The sequence below is a fragment of the Peromyscus maniculatus genome, chromosome 21 (genome assembly GCF_049852395.1).
Source record: "Peromyscus maniculatus bairdii isolate BWxNUB_F1_BW_parent chromosome 21, HU_Pman_BW_mat_3.1, whole genome shotgun sequence".
Taxonomy (NCBI): Eukaryota; Metazoa; Chordata; class Mammalia; order Rodentia; family Cricetidae; genus Peromyscus; species Peromyscus maniculatus.
In genome coordinates, this window is record NC_134872.1 from 47,836,160 (window position 1) to 47,854,681 (window position 18,522).

Below are 18,522 nucleotides of genomic sequence, written 5' to 3' on the forward strand. Positions count from 1 at the left end.
TCGGGGTAGCTGGTGGCTCTCAGCTGCTGAACCATGTGTTTTTGGGCGCAGGACTTTGCCATGTAGCACAAGCTAGTCTTCCTCTGCCCTGTGAGTACTACTGAAAACTGCAGGAATAGACCACCATGCCGCAGTACAACAAAATGTTTGTTCCAGATAATTGACCAGCCCTGTTTTCCTGTTAGTCTTTGGGTACAGTGGCTATTCCTTATGCCATAATCTGTAGGAGTGCACAGGTCTATCTAACTCATGCCCCCTACACACACACACACACACACACACACACACACGTGTCCCCACTCCCCCATCTCTACACACAATCCCAGGGACTGCAAGAGCCAAAGCCAGCTTTATTCCGGAATCTTTATTAAGGCAGCATGATAGAAATGGGCCACCAGCCCAAACCTTGTGGCCTAAGGAAAGACCTGTGTCAACAGGGCTTGACCTCTCCAGATAGTCTCTGTCACCTCCAGAGCATCCATCCCTGCCTAAACCCTCTGCTGGAAGATGAGGTGCAGAGCCTCAGGAGAGGAAGGCATGGCCCCAACCCAGGCTGTAGCAGCTCCTGGACCACAAAGCGGTAGCAGAGGGGAAGAAAATAGCAACCACCAGGGTTACCGCCGCTTGTGGGGTACAGGCCTCACTGTACCCTCTTACAGTTGTATTCAAAGCAATAAATTAAAATGACCACCAGCACCCCTCAAGACCCTTCAATCACGGAAGCTAAGCAGGAAGCAAAGCTAGAATCTGTAGGTTCTTGCCCCTCTGACCAAGGCCTAGGCTGTTCCCTCTAAGAGCAGCTGGGAGCATGGATTATACGGCAGCCATCTATTTGGCTCTTCGTGCGTGTCTATCAGGATGCCTGAAGGACCCAAACCCAAACGCACTGACCCTAGCGGGGGCAACACCCTTGGAAGGTACTAAGGCATTTTGGCAATTGAGAGGATTAGAGCCCCGGAGAGAGGCGGGACTCAAAAGGGAACGCTGGTGCATGGATTTTACCTGTTTGGATTTCTCTGACCAGCATGGCCCAGAACAGCCAAGCCGGTCAAGTGGGAAGGAGGAGGCGCTGACTGGCCACGCAGAGCCCTCATGGCCAACCAGCACCTTAGTGCACACTGTGGGGATAGGCAGGACCTGGCCCCCTGGGCTTTGTGAGGGGAAGGGCCCCCCTCTGGCTTCAGATATGGCATGGATTGTTCCAAGAGGAAGGGAGGGGGTGGCAGTGACCCCTCCTCTGCTTGGTGGCCACCTGAGGGGGCCTGTCCCAAGCTACAGGTGGATGGCAGTGACGTCTGTGGGTGTGCTGGTCTGACTGGGCCCCTGGCTGCCAGAGCCCCGGGGGGCTTTGGGCACCGGGCTGGGGGCCGTCTGGGCAGCTTCCCTGAGGCTCTCCCTGAGCGCGGCTTCGATCTGCTCCTGACAGGCCCGCAGGCAGTCCTAGGAAGAACAACAAGGTCAGTGACAACCGGCAGGTGTAAGGACAGGCCACCCCCCTGCACACCGGGAAGTCTGGGGAGGTTAGGCCACAGCCCAGCCCAGGAATCGAGTTTTTAGTTCTCAGAAACTGGCAAGAGGATGTGGCAAGGGTGTGAGAGCAGCCCTGCATCTGACACCAAGTCCCCCGCCCCTGGCAAGAGAGGGGCAGCTCCATGAAGTGCCCTTCACCCCACCCAGTCCTCTCCAGAGGCAGGAGATAAAAGGCCACAGAAGCAGGCAAGGTTGTACACTGGGAGTTGGGGTGAGGGGCGGGGGGTGGATGCCACCCTCTTCTGGGGACTCGGGGGATAGCACTGCTTTTTGTGAATGGGGCCTGAGACTTACCACTTCGGTGCCTGTGATTCCTGCCAGCAACTCCGTGAGCTCATCGCCAGACATGGAGCAGGCACCCAGGCCTTGCACGGCAGCCCCAATGCTGCCTGTGGCGATCATGGATGGAGGGTACATTGCAAAGGTGTAATCTTGTAAAAGAGAGGGGACCATGAGAAGAGCGATCTTAAACTTCCTAGTCCCTGTTACAACACGCCAGGTTGCTTGAATTCAGCATACTGGGAACCCCCAGTGGTGGGCGGGGTGTCTCAGAGCCAAGGGGAGGGCTCGGTGTGTATGCACGGTGCTGGCAGTTGACCGAGGTATGCACGCCATCAGTGAACCGCTCTACCCCACCCAACCTTCTCTGAGATCTGAGTGGACAGCAAAATTTCCATCTACCCAGGCTGGGCCTTGCCAGGAACTAGAGTGCCCAAAACGCTGGGGTGGAGACCTTAGGCAAATCACTTCTCACTGTACGGTGCCTCATCTCCATCCCAGGGTCACCAAGATCCTATATAAATAGCTCTGAGTATTGAAACAATCTCCTGGTTACTACTTCTTCAAATCCTGATTCCCTCAGATTGGAAAAGCATGTGTCCAAGGCTCTTACCTGTAGCACAGAGGGCCAAAAAGGTCTGGGCATGCTTTTTGACCAAGGCCAGTCGGTCACTGGGCAGAGAAAGGCGGTGCAGAATCAGAGCCAGGAAATCGTGTGCGATCACAGCAGCGAGGTCCCACTTGAGTTTGCCCAGGACCAGCACCTCCCATTCCTGGGGGTCGGGGAATGAGCATGGAGTCAGAGGCTGGCAAAAGGGGTGAGGCTAGCAGAAGATCCACAGTTCTGCCTCTGGCTGCAGGGGTTGGCACTGTGGAATGAGGGGTTCAGGGCAGGCAAGAGCCGGGGGCGGTTACTCGATCACCCTTTCATCATCACTGGCTGCTGGAATGACATGACATCCCTCCTGGCCCTCCCGAGGTTGAGACCAGCGGGAGTTGAAGCCGATCCTAAGCTAAGGACTTCAGAAAGAGGGCTATCATCACTAGCCCGTCCCTCCCCATCCCTGCATTTCAGGCGGGTCTCTTAAGGAGACAGAATGAGCATAAGGCACTCCTGAGGTTCCTCAAAGGGGAGGTTACCCAACCCCACCCACAGCCCCTTTGTGGGACATCAGGGGTGGGTCCTGTCTCAAGACGGGGAGGCCAAGCCAAACAGGATGAATCCAGATGACCCCTGAGGAACCTGCCCAAGCCTACATAACCAATGGGAGGTCTTAGAAGGAGGCTAGGAGCCCCAAGCCCAGCCCATTTGTCTGGGGTTCCCAGTCCTGGCCTGAGATGCATTTCCGAGTTGCACACATGAGGATTTCTTCATTGTTTTATCTCAGGAAGGAACTCATGGGTTTGACTCCTCAATGAGGTAGAAATGTCAGCCCCACCCAACCTCTTCCAGGACCCCAGCAACAGCTGTCACTCTTTGTCCCATGACCTAGGTGTCAGTCCCAGGTTTTTTAGGGAACCCTACAGAAAAAAAACTTGGCTAGAGCCAGAAATAAAGGCACAGAAGCTTGCCCTGGTAACCAATAGCATCCAGCCTCCATGGGAGCAAGAGGCAACTAGAGTGTGTGAGGTCCTCACTGAGGGAAGGTGGTCCCCCTCCCCTACACCCAGACACGAGAAGCCCAGCCCTAACTTCCAGAACATCACGGCTGGCAGCATACATCTCACCCCTGGCTTTAAGGCGTTCTGGTCATTGCCGTGCAGTTGGAATTTTCCCCTCCTTTCTTGGGCCTCAGCCTCTGCTGTGCAAGGGCTGAGACTGCTGGAGTTCTTGGAGGTCCCTCACAACTCTGACCGCAGGCCACTCACAGCGCAGGCCTCGAGGAGAAGGACTTGCCTATTCTGAAAAACTCCCCCCATACACACTCGTGTAGACCACCCTAATCTCTTCACAAAGAGGAACTCGCCTACCTCCCTGCCCCAATCCCTCAAAAACATCTTGCTCCCTGGCTCTGGAAACTACTAGATTCATCACAAAGAGCCGTGGGGCCTCCCAGATTCCCTACTCAGGCCTCCCATCCGTGAGAGCTGCTTGACAGGAAGAGGAATCCAGTTCCCCGACTCACAGCAGTCAGGGGCCCCAGTACCCGAGCTTCCCAGCCAGCCAATCACATCAGTCTGCCTGCTGCCCTCCTCCCTAGGAGATGGGGCCCAGAGACTCCTTTCAGGGTCAGGGAAGGCTTGGCCAGCCACAGAATAAGGTGGAGGGAGGTGCCAGCTCAGCCACCCTCTCCCCCAGACCCTGTGGGAGATGATGTTCATGCTCTCTTCCAGATCCAGGCAGTTCCTCCACCCTCCTCCCTGACTCCTCCGGGGCAGGGCAGAACCCAACCGATTTCTGCTCCGCCTGGAGGAGCCCAGCCCAAGTTCCCAGCAAGGGGCCCCAAGGAGCCACTTCCCAAACCACAGGAGTGACAGCAGGCTCCCCACAGGGTTATGAAAGCCCTTGGTCGGAGTGGGAGGGCCAGGGGACCGGCATCATTATCACGTCGGAAGCAGCTGCAGCTCAGCTCCCTGTCTGTCTGTCTCTGGCCCTTGGCTAAGCAGCAAAGGCAGAAATCCTTCCCCCCGCCCAGGGCAGCTGCTCCCGTTTTTCAGAAGACAAGGACGGGAGGTGGGGAAGGGGCTCCGTCTCTGGGGCTAGCAGGGATGAGAACACCTCAGCACTTCCAGCAATCAGCGCCTGGCTTTAATCAGCTCGGGGAGGCTTTTCCATCACAAAGTCCACCCGGGGATAAAGACTCATGCAAGGCAGCCCCCTCCCCCACGTGAAGCACATTCCACTCCGGTGGGGGTGTGCAGACGTGCCCTGCTGCTGCCAATAAATAACTCACGGTGGCTGTGTAAACCCAGAGGCCAAGTACTGGTGTATAGACCGGCAATTGGACTTGTTGCTATCTGGGGGAAAGACCGGGCTAGGAGTGGAACCTCACTACGGCCAGAGGAAGGGGGTTCGTTTAGTTTTTAAGCCTGCAACTCAAGCACAACAACCACACTCACTACATGGCCTTTGTCCCACCCTAGTTCTTTTCCAAAAAACTGGCCCCGGGGCGTGGGTGAGTGAGGGGTGAGCTCGCGGTCCTTTTTCTAGTACATAGGGCGACAGTATGTTGAGAGCGGGGGGGGGGGGGGGGGGCAAAGAGTTGGGGGGGGGGTTCCACACGCACCCGCAACTGCCAGGGAGCCACGGCTTGGTCCGTATAGATGCAAAGCTTCTCAATAGTCAGGGGCGTGGTTTCGCGCAGCTTGGAGGCCAGCAACAGGCAGACCGTACCGAGGAGCTGCAGCTGCGCCTTTCGGGTGGGCACGCAGGACAGGTAGCGATCCAGGTAGTTCATGGCCAGAGGAAAGACATCCTCCTCGCAGCGCTGCTCCTCACACACCTGAGGGACGGCGCACGAGTCATTACTAGGGAGGGACCAAGCGAAACACGGCAGCGTGGGGGGTGGAGGGAGAGTGGAATGTGGAGCAAAAAAATAAACAGAGAGGGGGATAAACTTACAGTCACAAGTATCAATAACCGAGGAGGATGCGCCCTCCCCAAGGTGACCCCCCCCCCACTTCCTCTGCATGGCCTCCTCCCCACCCCGGAGTGGAGGGGGTGTAAAGGAGAGGAGCCCTTGCTCACGAAGGATTCCAGGCTCCCCTCCCCCCACGGCGAGCGGAAGGGGGACGGAAGGGTCACCTAGAGAGAATTGGGACCTTACCCTCATTACCACCACCCACTGCACACACACTCCCAAGGGGAAGGGAGGGAACTCCTGCCGCGGTCTCCCGCACTTTTCATTTCCCTGTGGACCGGAACCGAGCGCGCGCCACCCCCACCAGCTTCCCCCGCCAGAACCCCGCGACAGACACAGGAACCAGTTCTGGGGCGAAGGCGGTCGAGTCCAGAGTTTTCCAAACGGGCTCTCCGAGAACACCGGGAGAGGAAGGAAGCAAGAGACACCAAGAAAAGCCAGAGGGGAAATAGTGGCCCTTAGCCCGCTTTCCCGACCCAAAGTGAAGTTTAGTTACAGTGCCAAGTGACTGGCAGTCACAGAAGGAGCCGATAAGGATTGGGGAGAGGGAAGGGACAGGGCACAGGCAGCTGGCTAGGGTGCCTGTGTGAAAAGACCAGGCCCCTGAAGTCTGGGCCGCCAAAGCATCTTGCAGATTTCGGTCCGGATCGTGATGCCTCAACGGGGCAACTTCGATCTGCCCGGAGCCGGAGGTGGGGGTGGGGTGAGGAGAAGGGACCGGTCCGGGCCTTACCTCCAGCATCCAGTACGCCAGCATCTTCCGCATGTGCGGCTTGATCTCCTTTTGCACGCACTGGAAGTAGGAGGCTCGCGGCACGTAGCGGTCCTCCAGGCGGAGCAAGCTCTGCAGGACACGCTGGTCCCCCAGCAGCCGCGGGTCGGGCCCGGCCCGGGGCGCGTGCCGGGTGCCCTCGCAACACAGCAGCTCCATCCTGCGACGGCTCACGGGAGAGAGCAGGAGTGCGTGCTGGCAAGTCCTTGGAGAGGCGACGCGCACGAGGGAGAGCGCGGGGTGCGGGCGGGTCTGGCGCTGGCGCTGGCACTGTATGGAGAAGCCCCAGCCCGCCCGCCACCCGCGCGCACCGCTTCCCTGACAGGCGCCCCGCCCCTCGCGACGATGTAGCAACCGTGGAATGCTCCGACGTCACAACGTTCCAAGGGGGCGGGGCCGCGGACGGAAAGGGCTGGCGGGCGCTAGCCCCTCCTTCCCCGCAGCCCCATTGGTCCGCTGAGCGCTGGCCTGCAGGCTTCCGGGCCCTCGGGGCCCTCCTGACCAAGAGGGTGGAGAGCACATTCTGGGAGGGTGCGTTCTTCCCCATCAATGGACCCTGTCTTGACTCTAGCTACCCAGGAAAGAATTAGTGGCCAGATTTATTCATTCATTCACGTGTGCACCCTACTTCATTGCTCGAGGGGATGCGGTAATAGCAGCATAGTTGAGTCACTCCTGCCTTAAGGTGCATTCCAGGGATGGACCGAGTTGGGCTTTATTTTGCATACCAGGAAAGTGAGGCACAGTAGTATTTGCAAAGATCTCACTGTCAGTCCTTCGGGAAACCTGGCTCCAGAATCTTGTCTACCTAAATGAATTCGACAGACCTGCAGCAGCAGCATCTGGGAGCTGACCAGAAATGTAGTTTGTGGCTGATTCGATGACTCAGAAAGTAAAGGACTATGTCACAAGTCTGACAACCTGGGGTGTGATCCCTGTGACCCACATGGTGGAAGAAAAGAATCAGCTCCCATAAGTTGTCCTGACTTCCACACCATCACTGTAACATGCTTCCCACCCGGCGAGGGCGCGCGCATGGGCGCGGGGACACACACACACACACACACACACACACACACACACACACACACACAAATACACAAATTTTACAAAATGTAAAGCAGCCGGGCGGTGGTAGCACACGTCTTTAATCCCAGCACCCAGGAGACAGAGGCAGGCAGATCTCTGTGAGTTCGAGGCCAGCCTGGTCTACAGAAGGAGTTCCAGGACAGGCTCCAAAGCTACACAGAGAAACCCTGTCTCGAGGGGTAAAAATGAAAAGCAAAAGAAGAAATGCAGTTTCTCAGGTCTGCTGAATGAGACACTGCATTGTTTTGAGATTTGTGGAACACTTAAGTATGAGCAGTGTTGGTCAAAATCAGCATATTAAAAGCCATTTGGACCCGGCAGTGGTGGCACACGCCTTTAATCCCCAGTATTCAGGAGGCAGAGGCAGCCAGCCTGGTCTGCAGAGTGAGTTCCAGGACAGCCAGAGCCTCACAGAGAAACCCTGTCTAGAAAAACTAAAAAAAGTCTAAGGTCATTTTGGTTATTTAATGAGTTCGAGACCAGCCTGGGCTGCATAAGATCCTATCTCAAAAACAAAAGACAACCAAACCAAATAATAATAATATAGTGATTGTTTATGTTTATAATACCAGGACTTCGGAGGCTGAGAGAACTACAGTATATTTCCAGACCACCCTGGACTAGAATGAGACCCTGTCTCCTCTGAACAAAACAAAACAAAATCATCAAGTTGCAGAATTGGACATGATGGCACATGCCTGTGATCAAACACTTGGGAGGAGGCAGGAAGCCTGTGGAGAATTCCAGGCCAGCCAGAGCCACATCAGAAGACTCAAAAAGAAAAAGGAAAAAGTAGAGGGGTGGGGTGGGAGTGGGGGCGCACACCTTTGATCCCAGCACTTTGGAGACAGAGGCAGGCAGACTTCTTTGAGTTCACAGCTAGCCTGGTCTAAGTAGAGAGTTCTAAGCCAGCCAGAGCTATAGAGTGAGACTGTCTCAAAAACAAGAAGAAAAGAAAAGAAGGAAGGCAGGAAAGAAGAAGGGAGGAGAAGAGGAGGAAAGAAGGAAGGCAGAGACTGAACCACGCGGGCACTGCTCTGTCCCCTCTGTCCAAGTGAGCTCTAGCACAGGCAGGGGACAGCGGACAAGCACGAGCCCATCTGCATGCTGGGCACTGAGCAAGGGGTTAGAATCCGCCACCATATCCTCATAAGGGGAAGAATGAGGCATGATGGGATTAGCTCACAGAAGGTCACCTCTCCAGGGTCTTACCATCTAGCCCCACACTGACCTTGAACTTTGCAGCTTCTTGTCTCAGTTTCCCAAATGCTGGCATTACAAGTGTGTGCCACCATGCTTATATTGCAAACTGTACACTTAAACGACTCGGAGGCGGGCCGGTTTGAGACAGGGTCTTATGTAACCCAGGCTGGGTCTGAACTTACGGTATGACTGAGGCTGGATTTGACCCTTCTGCCATCACCTTCCAATTGCGTGCACCACCCACACTAACATTTTGTTAGTTTTTTTGAGACAAGGTCTCACTATGTAGCTCTGGCCTATGAAGAGTAGGATAGCCTCCAGCTTGCAAAAATCCTACTGCTTCTTCCTCTCAAATTCTGGGATTACAGGCATGTACCACCAAACTTCCTGTCCTGAAGGGCAAAGATAACGTCCTGGATGGCTGCATGTCCTCTGGATACAGCACCTTGCAGTGAGTACCCACAACAGCGACAGGTCTTCATGTTCGTGTACTATGATCCAGAACTACACATACCTGAGATGTAACGAATCATTTCGTCTACATAACATCCTTACAGGAAGTATATTGCTTTACCCCTTCCCTTTTGAGGGGGAGTTTGAGACAGGGTTTCTCTGTGTAGCTCTGGCTGCCCTGAAACTCTGTAGACAAAGCTGGCTTCAAAAATCCTCCTGCCTCTGCCTCCGAGTGCTGGGATCACAGGAGTGTGCCACCACCACCTAACTATTTTGCTCATTTTAACAGGGGCTGGGGTGTTAATACATCAGACTGGTTGACTAACCATCGAGAGGCCACATAGCTACCAAGTGGTAGAAGCAGGCTGCAGTCTAGTCCCTTGAAGGGGGGTATGGGTCAGGAGGGGGAAAGGGAGAGATGCTGGGTTCAAAGCCAGGACTTGGTACATGCTAGGCAGGAATACTCCACCATCGAGCTACATCTGCAACCCCATGGCTTTTTTTTTTTTTTTTTTTAATTTTATTTTAAAGCTTGAGGACCATGATATTAGAGTTTGAAACAAAAACAAGGAAGGTAGCTGCCAGGAAGAGGGAGAAGAGAGAAAGCCACGCCTTTTGAGTTAGGATCAGCAATGGAGATCTATTAGCATCTGTAGAAATGGGGTGGGAGTGTCTTCAGAAAAAAAAAAAAAAAAAAAAAAAAAAAAGCAGGGAGAAATCCCAGAGCGCCAGGGCAACACATGCTTAAGAATTTGGAAGAGAGAATGGGGGGATAGAAAAAGGTAAACACTCTGATTTAGAAAAGTAGGGAGGCTGAGCAGTGGGGACCCGGGAGCACCTGTCTGCCCAGCTCTCGACCCCTCACAGGGCCCTTGCCTCCTGTGCTGGCCCATGGGTGGATATTGATTTATTCCTTGTTGGTCTCTTAATGGGAAAGGGCACCCAGAGACAGCTGAGTCCCTGAGGCTGCTTTGTCTTCTTGGATAGCTGTTCAAGAGCCCCTCAGTCCGGGGCTTCAGAGCCAAGGAGCTGACTGGCTACCTGAAGGCTGGCTGCTGAAGGAGCAGATGGCTCCTCGGAGGACTCCTGAGAGGTGCACCCAATGCTTCACCATCGCTGCCCCTCAAAGACTGAGAAGACCGAGCGGCAAACAAGGGCTGGGGATGAGCAGCCTATCCTCAGTGAGCAGAGGTTTTGATTGACACGCATGAAACTGTAGGGTCAATTCCCAGCACGGAAGAAGTACGGGCCAAGGCCAGGGGAAGTGGCACACACCGGCGATCTCAGCACCCAGGAGGTGGAAGCAGGAAGATCCAAAATTCAAGTCTATCCTGGGCTACAGGAGACTCTGCTCAAAAAGAGAAAAGATAAGAAGGCAGAGCAATGAGCAGGGGAGTAAACCGAAGAGCTCCGGGCCAGGTGCATCCAATTACAGAAGTTACTCAATGGAATGGCAAATTAGAGGAGAGCCGGAATGAGCTGTGAGAGGCCGCAGGGAGAGCCCCAAGGAAGAAGGACACCATGCCTCCTTCCTCCTCCCACTCCCTGGCCTCTTTATCACTGGAATGTCTCCATCTGAGACCCAGAAGGAGGAACCAGGTGACAGGTGAGGGCCCTCACCTCACAGTTACCTTCGGACCCACTGAGATGACAGGGAGGGAGGGACAAACGAGGTCTGGCTAAGATGAGGGGGTATGACCCCAAAACAGGAAGGTGCGCAAAAGCTACTCTCAGTTTAAAATCTGGGTCCACACCCATGGCTCTGAGGAAAGACTGGTCCTCTTTTATCGGCTTCTCTTTTCCTCCAGTTGGGTAATAACAAAGGTCCCTACTCTACAGGGGTGTTTTGAAGACCAAAGGGCCAAAAGTCGCTTGCGCATATCTGGGGCAAAGTGAACTTGCAAAGGCAGTAGTTTCTAAATTAACTGTGGTGGCCCACACCTATAATCCTAGTACTCATGAGTGTGGAGCAGAAGGATTGCTGTAGGTTCAAGGCCAGCCTGGGCTACCTAGTAGTGAAACTTGTCCTCCTAATTCCTCTCCAAAAAAAAAAAAAAAGTCGTTTCTGTAATAATTCTCTCTCTCTCTCTCTCTCTCTCTCTCTCTCTCTCTCTCTCTCTCTCTCTCCCTCTCTCCCTCTCTCCCTCTCTCCCTCTCTCCCTCTCTCCCTCCTTCCCTCCCTCCTTCTACCCCTCTTTCCCTTCCCCTCCCTCAAAAGTACCCTTCTCTGAGCCTGGGTGTTGCTCAGTGGTAAAGCACTTGCCCAGAATTCTTGAGGTCCCTAGGTTCAATCCACAGACCCACAGGAAGGAAAAAGTTAGTTGTGATTAAGGTACTTGAAAGCCAAACCTGTCTATGTGTGCAGGTATTTACAACCATCAATATAATAATAGTAGCTAGAACTGAATGAACCTAATCCTTCCTGTATGCCAAGAACATGTGTCCCTTATGGCCCATTTTTATAACTGTTTTACAAACATTTATTACAATTGAGAAATTAAGGAACTGGAAAGATGGCTCAGTGGTTAAAAACACCTGCTGCTCTTGCAGAGGCCCCAGGTTCAATTCCCAGCACTCATATGGTCATCTGTAACTTTAGTTCTAGGAGATCTGATGCTCTCCTCTGGCATCCACAAGCACCAGGCATGTATGTGGTGCACATAAATACACCAGGCAAAATACCCCTACTCGTAAAATAGTTTTTTAAAAATTGAGAAATAAACACAATACCATAAGCTGGCCATCTTGGCACAGACATGGAATCCTAATAGGAGAATCTCCCCAAGTTCAAGGCCAACCTGGGCTATAGAGTGAATTCCAAGCCAATATGAGCTAGAATAGTCAGTCCATAAAAGAAGAAGAATAGGCCGGGCGGTGGTGGTGCATGCCTTTAATCCCAGCACTCAGGAGGCAGAGGCAGTGGATCTCTGTGAGTTCGAGGCCAGCCTGGGCTACAAAGTGAGTTCCAGGACAGGCTCCAAAGCTACACCGAGAAACCCTGTCTCGAAAAGATGGGGCAAAAAAAAAAAAAAGAATAGTTATTTAGCCTTTAAAAACAAGGGCTCAACTTTAATCCCAACACTCAGAGGCAGAGGCAGGCAGATCTCTGAGTTCTAGGTCAGTTGGGGCTACACAGAGAAACCCTATCTCAAAAAAACAAACAAACAAAAAAGAGTTCTTGCTGTTTTTGGGGACCAGAGTTTGATTCCCAGAACCAAGCTTCCTGGGATCCAAGGCATCTGGCCTCCATGGACACACAAACACTCACACATGCACGAACACAATAAAAAAATAAAAATCTAATTTCGTTTTAAGATCAAGATCATCTTCAGCTATTTAGTGAGTTTGAAGCCAGACTGGGCTACATGAGACCCTATCTCAAAGGAAAGGAGAGACAGACAGATGGACAGACGGACAGAGAGAGAGAGACAGAAAGAGAGAGAGAGAGAGAGAGGGAGAGAGAGAGAGAGAGAGAGAGAGAGAGAGAGAGAGAGAGAGAGAGAGAGAATAAATAGATAAATGTAATTTTAAGGAGAAAGAAAGGTTGGGTGTAGTGACTCATGCCTATGATCCAAGGCAGGCGGATCTCTGTGAGTTCCAGGGTAGCCTGGTCTATAAAGTGAATTCAGGACAGCCAGAGCTACATAATAAGACCCTGTCTTGAGAAAAGAAAAGAAAAAAAAAAAAACAGAGAAGAGGGGGGAGGGAGGGAGGGAGGGAGGAGAGGACAGAAAGGAAGAAGGGAAGGAAGGAAGACAGACTACAAACTATTTAATTAACTAATTAATTAATTAACTCTACCCTGGGGCCAGTGGTTAAGAGCACTTGTTAGGAAATCAAGATGGCCTGATTGACCCACATAAATCCTGGGCACAGCTGCAGGTACCCCAGCATGAGAAAGATGGAGCAGAAATAAGGCAGGCAGAGCTTCCCGGCCAATTAACCTAGGCTAAACATCAGGCTTTAGTTTTAGTGAAATACTCATCACAGGTCCTAGATTTCCCCCCCCCAAGGTCATTTGAAAGTCATCAAATTCACTCATGCCATCACATCAGGTCCAGTCAGTCCTCATCTGTGGCAGTGCACTGGCCAGAGGAAGGTAAAGCCAGGGGCCAGTACCCCACTTTAGGGAGACATCCCAGGCATCCCCTGGGTGACCTGCCTAGCTCCTCCTCCTCTTCCTGTATCTTTGTGTGTGTTTGTGTTATGTGTATGTGCACACTTATGTGTGTGTACAGGAAGATGTGTCACGACACATCTGTTTAAGTCTTATATAGAGGCTCTCGCCTTCTACTCTGTTAAGACAAGGTCTCTCTTGTTTATATGCCCTGGGCTAGCTTCCAGGAATGCCCTTTCTCCCTCTCATCTCTCCACGGGCACACTGGGGTTACAGTCGCTTGTCACCACATCCAGCTTTACATGGGAGCTGAGGATCCAAACTCAGGTCCTCACCCTTGCACAGTTCAAGCTGGCACTTTACATCTTGAGTTGTCTCCCCAGCAGTGAGGGGCTGAGAGAGGGGGTTTCTCTGTATAGTCCTGGCTGTCCTGGAACTCACTCTGTAGACTAGGGCGGCCTTGAACTCAGAGATCCATCTGCCTCTGCCTTATGAGTGCTGGGGATTAAAGAAGTGTACCACCACCACCCGGCTCTCAACTCATTTTTAATGTAGCATTAATCCCAAAATCCAAAGAGAAGCTAGGCATCTTCGTACATGCTCAAAATCCAGCTAGGAGGTAGGGCTAGGGCAGAAATATTACAAGTTCAAAGCCTGCCTGGGCAACTTAGCGAGATCCTGTTTTAGGCTGTGGATGGAGCTCAGTTGATGAGTGTTTGTCCAGCATGTAGGAAGCCCTGGGTGACATTCCCTAGTGCTGTGTAAACTGCACCTAGAAGTTCATGTCTGTAGTCTCCACTGGGAGGAGAGCAGGGGATCAGAAAGTCAAGGTCACCTTCTAACAGTGAGTTTGAAACAAGACTGGGATATATGAGACCCTGACTCAAAAGTAAAAAAAAAAAAATCTCAGGGCTGTGGTAGAACTCATTGGTAGAACATCCGCCTAGCATGTTGGAGATCCCAGGTTCAACTCACAGCGCAAGGGGAAAAGAAGCAAGAATGATATATGGAAAGAAAAATCCATGTAAGGGCATGGATGCAAGCCCTAACCAAGATGCCAGCAAATGAATCCCGGTGATCTATAAAAACTGCAGCCATTGGGGATGTGGAGATGGCCTAGCAGTAAGGACACTTGCTACCAGGCTCAGGACCTGAGTTCAATCCCTGGGACCCAAATCATAGAAGGAGAGAACCAAATCTCACAAGTTAATCCTCTGACGTCGACACATCATGGCACCCCCCCCCCACTAGTTAACTAACTAATTAATGTAATTTTAAGCCTACAATTCCAGTACTGAAGAGACAGGCAGATATTCATGAGTTTTAAGTCAGTCTGCTCTACATAGAGAGTTCCAGCCAGGGCTACATAGTGAGACTTTGTCTCAAAAGTAAAAAACAATCCCCCCAAAAAAGTAAAAAAAAAATAGGGTTTGGGCATCTAGCTCAGTGGTAGAGCGCTTGCCTAGCAAGTGCAAGGCCCTGGGATCCGTCCTTAGCTCTGAAAAAAAAAAAGTAAAAAAAAAAAAAAAAAATGAATAAAAGGAGTAGTATATCGTGATTAAGTTGACTTTCTACTAAACTACATGTTGATTTATTGGTTTTTTTTTTTTTTTTTTTTTTTTTTTTTTGGTTTTTCGAGACAGGGTTTCTTCTCTGTGCAGCTTTGCACCTTTTCCTGGAACTCGCTTTGTAGCCCAGGCTGGCCTCGAACTCACAGAGATCCGTTTTTTCTTCTTTTTAACTGGAGCCAGCATGAAATTCTGTTATTATACTTCTGGGCTTATTTTTGTATTATTTGTATTGTTTGTTTGTTTAAGACACGGGGTCTCACTATGGAGCTCTCTGTAGACCATGCTGGCCTGGAACTCACAGAGATCTGCCTGCCTCTGTTGGGGTTAATGGTGTGAGCAGCCACCATAACAACAAGGTCCTCACACTTTAAGCCCTGGTGCCATCTTGAATTTCTTCCTTGCTTTGATTTCCTGATCCAATGACTGCTTGCTTGCTCAGGTACCAGGATGATGCTCTGCATCCTGGCCCGTCAGACCGCAGATTCCTCCAAACCTACCATCAAATAAATTCCTTCACAGCAGAGCAGAGGGGATGACGTCAGGAACTCGACCTCATGGTCTGACCATGCCCCATGCAAACCCGATATTTATTTGAAGTCTTTATATTCTATCTCAGAAAAGTACACATTTTTTTATTTTAGTCCAGGAGATAGCCCTAATTATTGCAATATATAAATAACAGCTCCTAACAGAAAAATAAATAAAATAAATACGTCTTTTCGTTTCTTTTTTAAATGTTTTTATTCTATTTATTTATTTATGGGGAAGGCATACATGTTACAATGTTCACGTGAAGGTAAGGGGACAACTTAACAGGAATCTGTCCTCTCCTTCCAAACTGTGGGTCCCAGGGATTGATCTCATGTCCCCGGCTTGGCAGCATCTGCCTTTACCCACTGAGCCAGGAGTGAGTGGATTCTTCCTTTTGGGGGGGCGGATGTTTGTTTTGTTTTGTTTTGAGACAGGGTTTCTCTGTGTAGCTTTGGAGCCTGTCCTGGATCTCACTCTGTAGACCAGGCTGGCCTTGAACTCACAGAGATCCGCCTGGCTCTGCCTCTCGAGTGCTGGGATTAAAGGCGTGTGCCACCACCACCTGGCTAAATTCTTATGGTTAAGGAAAGATGAACTCCAAAGAAGCTACATGTCATTCAAGCGGCAGAGGCGTTTCAAGGTTTTTTTTTAAATCCAAGTTTGAAAGGCTGGGCCCGTTGCTATTGCCAGTTTCTAAAGCACCCCACCTTCACACTGCTCCCAGAAAGATCCTGAACTGGTGGCACACTGCCATCAGATTAATCTCTCAGTGACACCTCTTTCATCCCAGTCCAAGGACCTGCTTATCGGGTCAATTTATAAGTCAGCCAGACTGGCTTTTAAAGTTCTCCTCTGCGAGGCCCCAGCTGGCCTAGTCAATGTTATCTCCTCCGCAGCACCCAGCCCACCTAGGGCCTTATCACTCACCCCCGCCGTCCTCTGCCTTTCTCCTCCTGAAGGTCTGGCTGTTCCACAACTTCCACAAGTGTTCAGGGCTGCAGAATAAAAGATCAGGGACAGCAGGTTAATAGCTGTTCTAAGTTATTCTCATTGTTTCCTATAAATAAGTCCTCTTTGTCCACAAAGATTTGGAACTTGGGTGGGGGTGAGCGTAGCTGCAGAATGGCCTAGGCTGTCGGAAGAGCCTGAAGGTGGATGCTCAGGTGATTCCCCACACACAGTCTTTCTTTCCTGGTCTCAGGCAGCCATCATTCATACTTGTACAGTCTAACGCAAAGTTCCCTCATATCACAGGTTTTGTGGTCATTTCCTTTTCTAATTTAAAACTAGTTATTCGTGTGTTACAAAGTTATGACAATGGAAAGACAAAGAAAAAAAAAAAAAGACCCAAGACTGTCCAGATAGCCCAGTGGGTAAAGGTGCTTGCTGCCAAGGCTGAAGACCTGAGTTCAGTCCCTGGGACTCACGTGGTGGAAGGGGAGAGCCCAACAATTGATCTCCTCTGACCTTCCCACCCATGCTGTAGAAATTGTGAACCCACACACACATCTCTCTATGCAGAGAAAAAAAAATGTAATTTAAATTTAAAAGGGGAAGGGTGTGGTGGCTCATGCTTTTAGCACTTAGGAGGAAGCAGGTGGGTCTCTGTGAGTTCAAGGCCAGTCTGGTCTACACTGCAAGGTTCAGGCCAGTCAGGGCTACACATTAAGATGTCCATCTCTGCCGGGCGGTGGTGGCGCACGCCTTTAATCCCAGCACTCGGGAGGCAGAGCCAGGCGGATCTCTGTGAGTTCGAGGCCAGCCTGGGCTACCAAGTGAGCTCCAGGAAAGGCGCAAAGCTACACAGAGAAACCCTGTCTCGGAAAAACCAAAAAAAAAAAAAAAAAAAAAAAAGATGTCCATCTCTAATCAATTAATTAATCAATTAATTTGTCAGTCAATTTCACACCTTCGCTGAAACTCAGCCTCTGCAAGTAACTCATTCTCATTCAGGAAGTACGTATTCTTCATTCTGACTCATTCTGTAAGTCTTTATTGAGACCCCATTAAACCTAAGATATTTCTGGGCCACGAACAATGCAAAGGACAAGATCTCCTTTACCTTTTTGTGTTTTAAATGAAGTCTTCTGTAGCCCAGGCTCGTCCCAAACTCTACACATCAAGAATGACCCTAGGGGGCTGGAGAGATGGCTCAGAGGTTAAGAGCACCGACTGCTCTTCCAGAGTTCCTAAGTTCAATTCCCAGAACCCACATAGTAGCTCACAACCATCTGTAATAAGATCTGGCACCCTCTCCCATAGATCTTAAGAAAGAAAGAAAGAAAGAAAGAAAGAAAGAAAGAAAGAAAGAAAGAAAGAAAGAAAGAAAGAAAGAAAGAAAGAAAGAAAGAAAGAAAGAAAGAAAGAAAGAAAGACCCTAAACTCCTGACCTCATTCCTGCCTCTGACTCCCAAGTGCCACCATGACCAGCTTTTGTGTGTGTGTGTGTGTGTGTGTGTGTGTGTGTGTGTGTGTGTGTGTGTGTTCTGTGTTGAGTCGTCTCACTGTGTTGTCTAAGCTGACCTCAAGGCCTCAAACTCCTCCTGGGCTCAGACTGTATTCCTGCTCTGGATCTCAGGCATTCCACCATGTCTACCTCAGGTTTATCTTAAAGAAAAAAACATTGTCCTGTGTGGATTAAGATACACTTTAGATTCCTTCTTAATAGTTTGTCTTCACTTTTTGTTTTAACTCTCTCTCTAAAGCAGGCTGGCCTTGAATCTGCTGGCCTGGGCCTCTGCCTCCAGAGCGCTGGGGTTGAAGGTATGCACCATCACACCCAGCTCATTAAAACAAGTATTTATTCATTTTGTGTTTACATGTATGTGTGCGGGTGCATGAGGCAATGGAGGTCGGAGGACAACTTGGGATCAGTTCTTCGCGTCCACCCTGTGGGTCCTGGGATCCACTCGGGTCTTCAGGCTTGCAGGGAGCGCTGTTATCATTGAGCCATCCAGTCTGCAGTCCATGTCTCCCTCCCCACCCCCTTGTGACACGGAGACTATATAGCCCAGACTGGTCTCTAATTTTTGGTCCTCCTGCCTCAGTCCCCCACTGGGATTACAGGTATGTGCCACCATGTTCAGCCTCCATTTCATTAATTTAAAAAAGAATCCTCCTTCTTATTGAGTGTATGGGAGACAGGGGCGGTCGCTGTGAGCGCAGCAAGGGCATTGACATCGAAGGACAGCTGTGGAGAGATCAGTTTGCTCCTTCCACTATGTTTTTTTTTTTTTCTTTTTTCTTTTTCGAGACAGGGTTTCTCTTGTACCCTGGCTGTCCTGGATCTCACTCTGTAGACCAGGCTGGCCTCAAACTCACAGAGACCAGCCTGGCTCTGCCTCCCAAGTACTGGGATTAAAGGTGTGCGCCAACACCGTCGGGCTCCACTATGGT

At 50.9% G+C, this 18,522-nt stretch overlaps 1 protein-coding gene across 3 annotated transcripts in view; it reads right to left on the bottom strand.

The window, feature by feature from the left end:
• Window positions 1–349: 349 nt before the first annotated feature.
• The window catches only part of Ccnd3 (cyclin D3), an 87,115-nt gene continuing 68,942 nt past the window's right edge, over window positions 350–18,522 (bottom strand). The window contains exons 2-6 of one of the 3 annotated variants that reach the window (XM_076557689.1): window positions 16,054–16,121; window positions 5,037–5,252; window positions 2,423–2,582; window positions 1,825–1,961; window positions 350–1,440 (exon numbers count right to left, since the gene is read on the bottom strand). In XM_076557689.1, the coding sequence (XP_076413804.1) occupies window positions 1,273–1,440; window positions 1,825–1,961; window positions 2,423–2,582; window positions 5,037–5,207 (636 nt within the window). In that variant the 5' untranslated portion in view covers window positions 5,208–5,252; window positions 16,054–16,121 and the 3' untranslated portion in view covers window positions 350–1,272. Of the gene's footprint in view, window positions 1,441–1,824; window positions 1,962–2,422; window positions 2,583–5,036; window positions 5,253–5,576; window positions 5,601–6,123; window positions 6,582–16,053; window positions 16,122–18,522 lie in introns of those variants that run through there. The other 2 variants (XM_006989019.4, XM_076557687.1) reach the window with 2 other exon arrangements.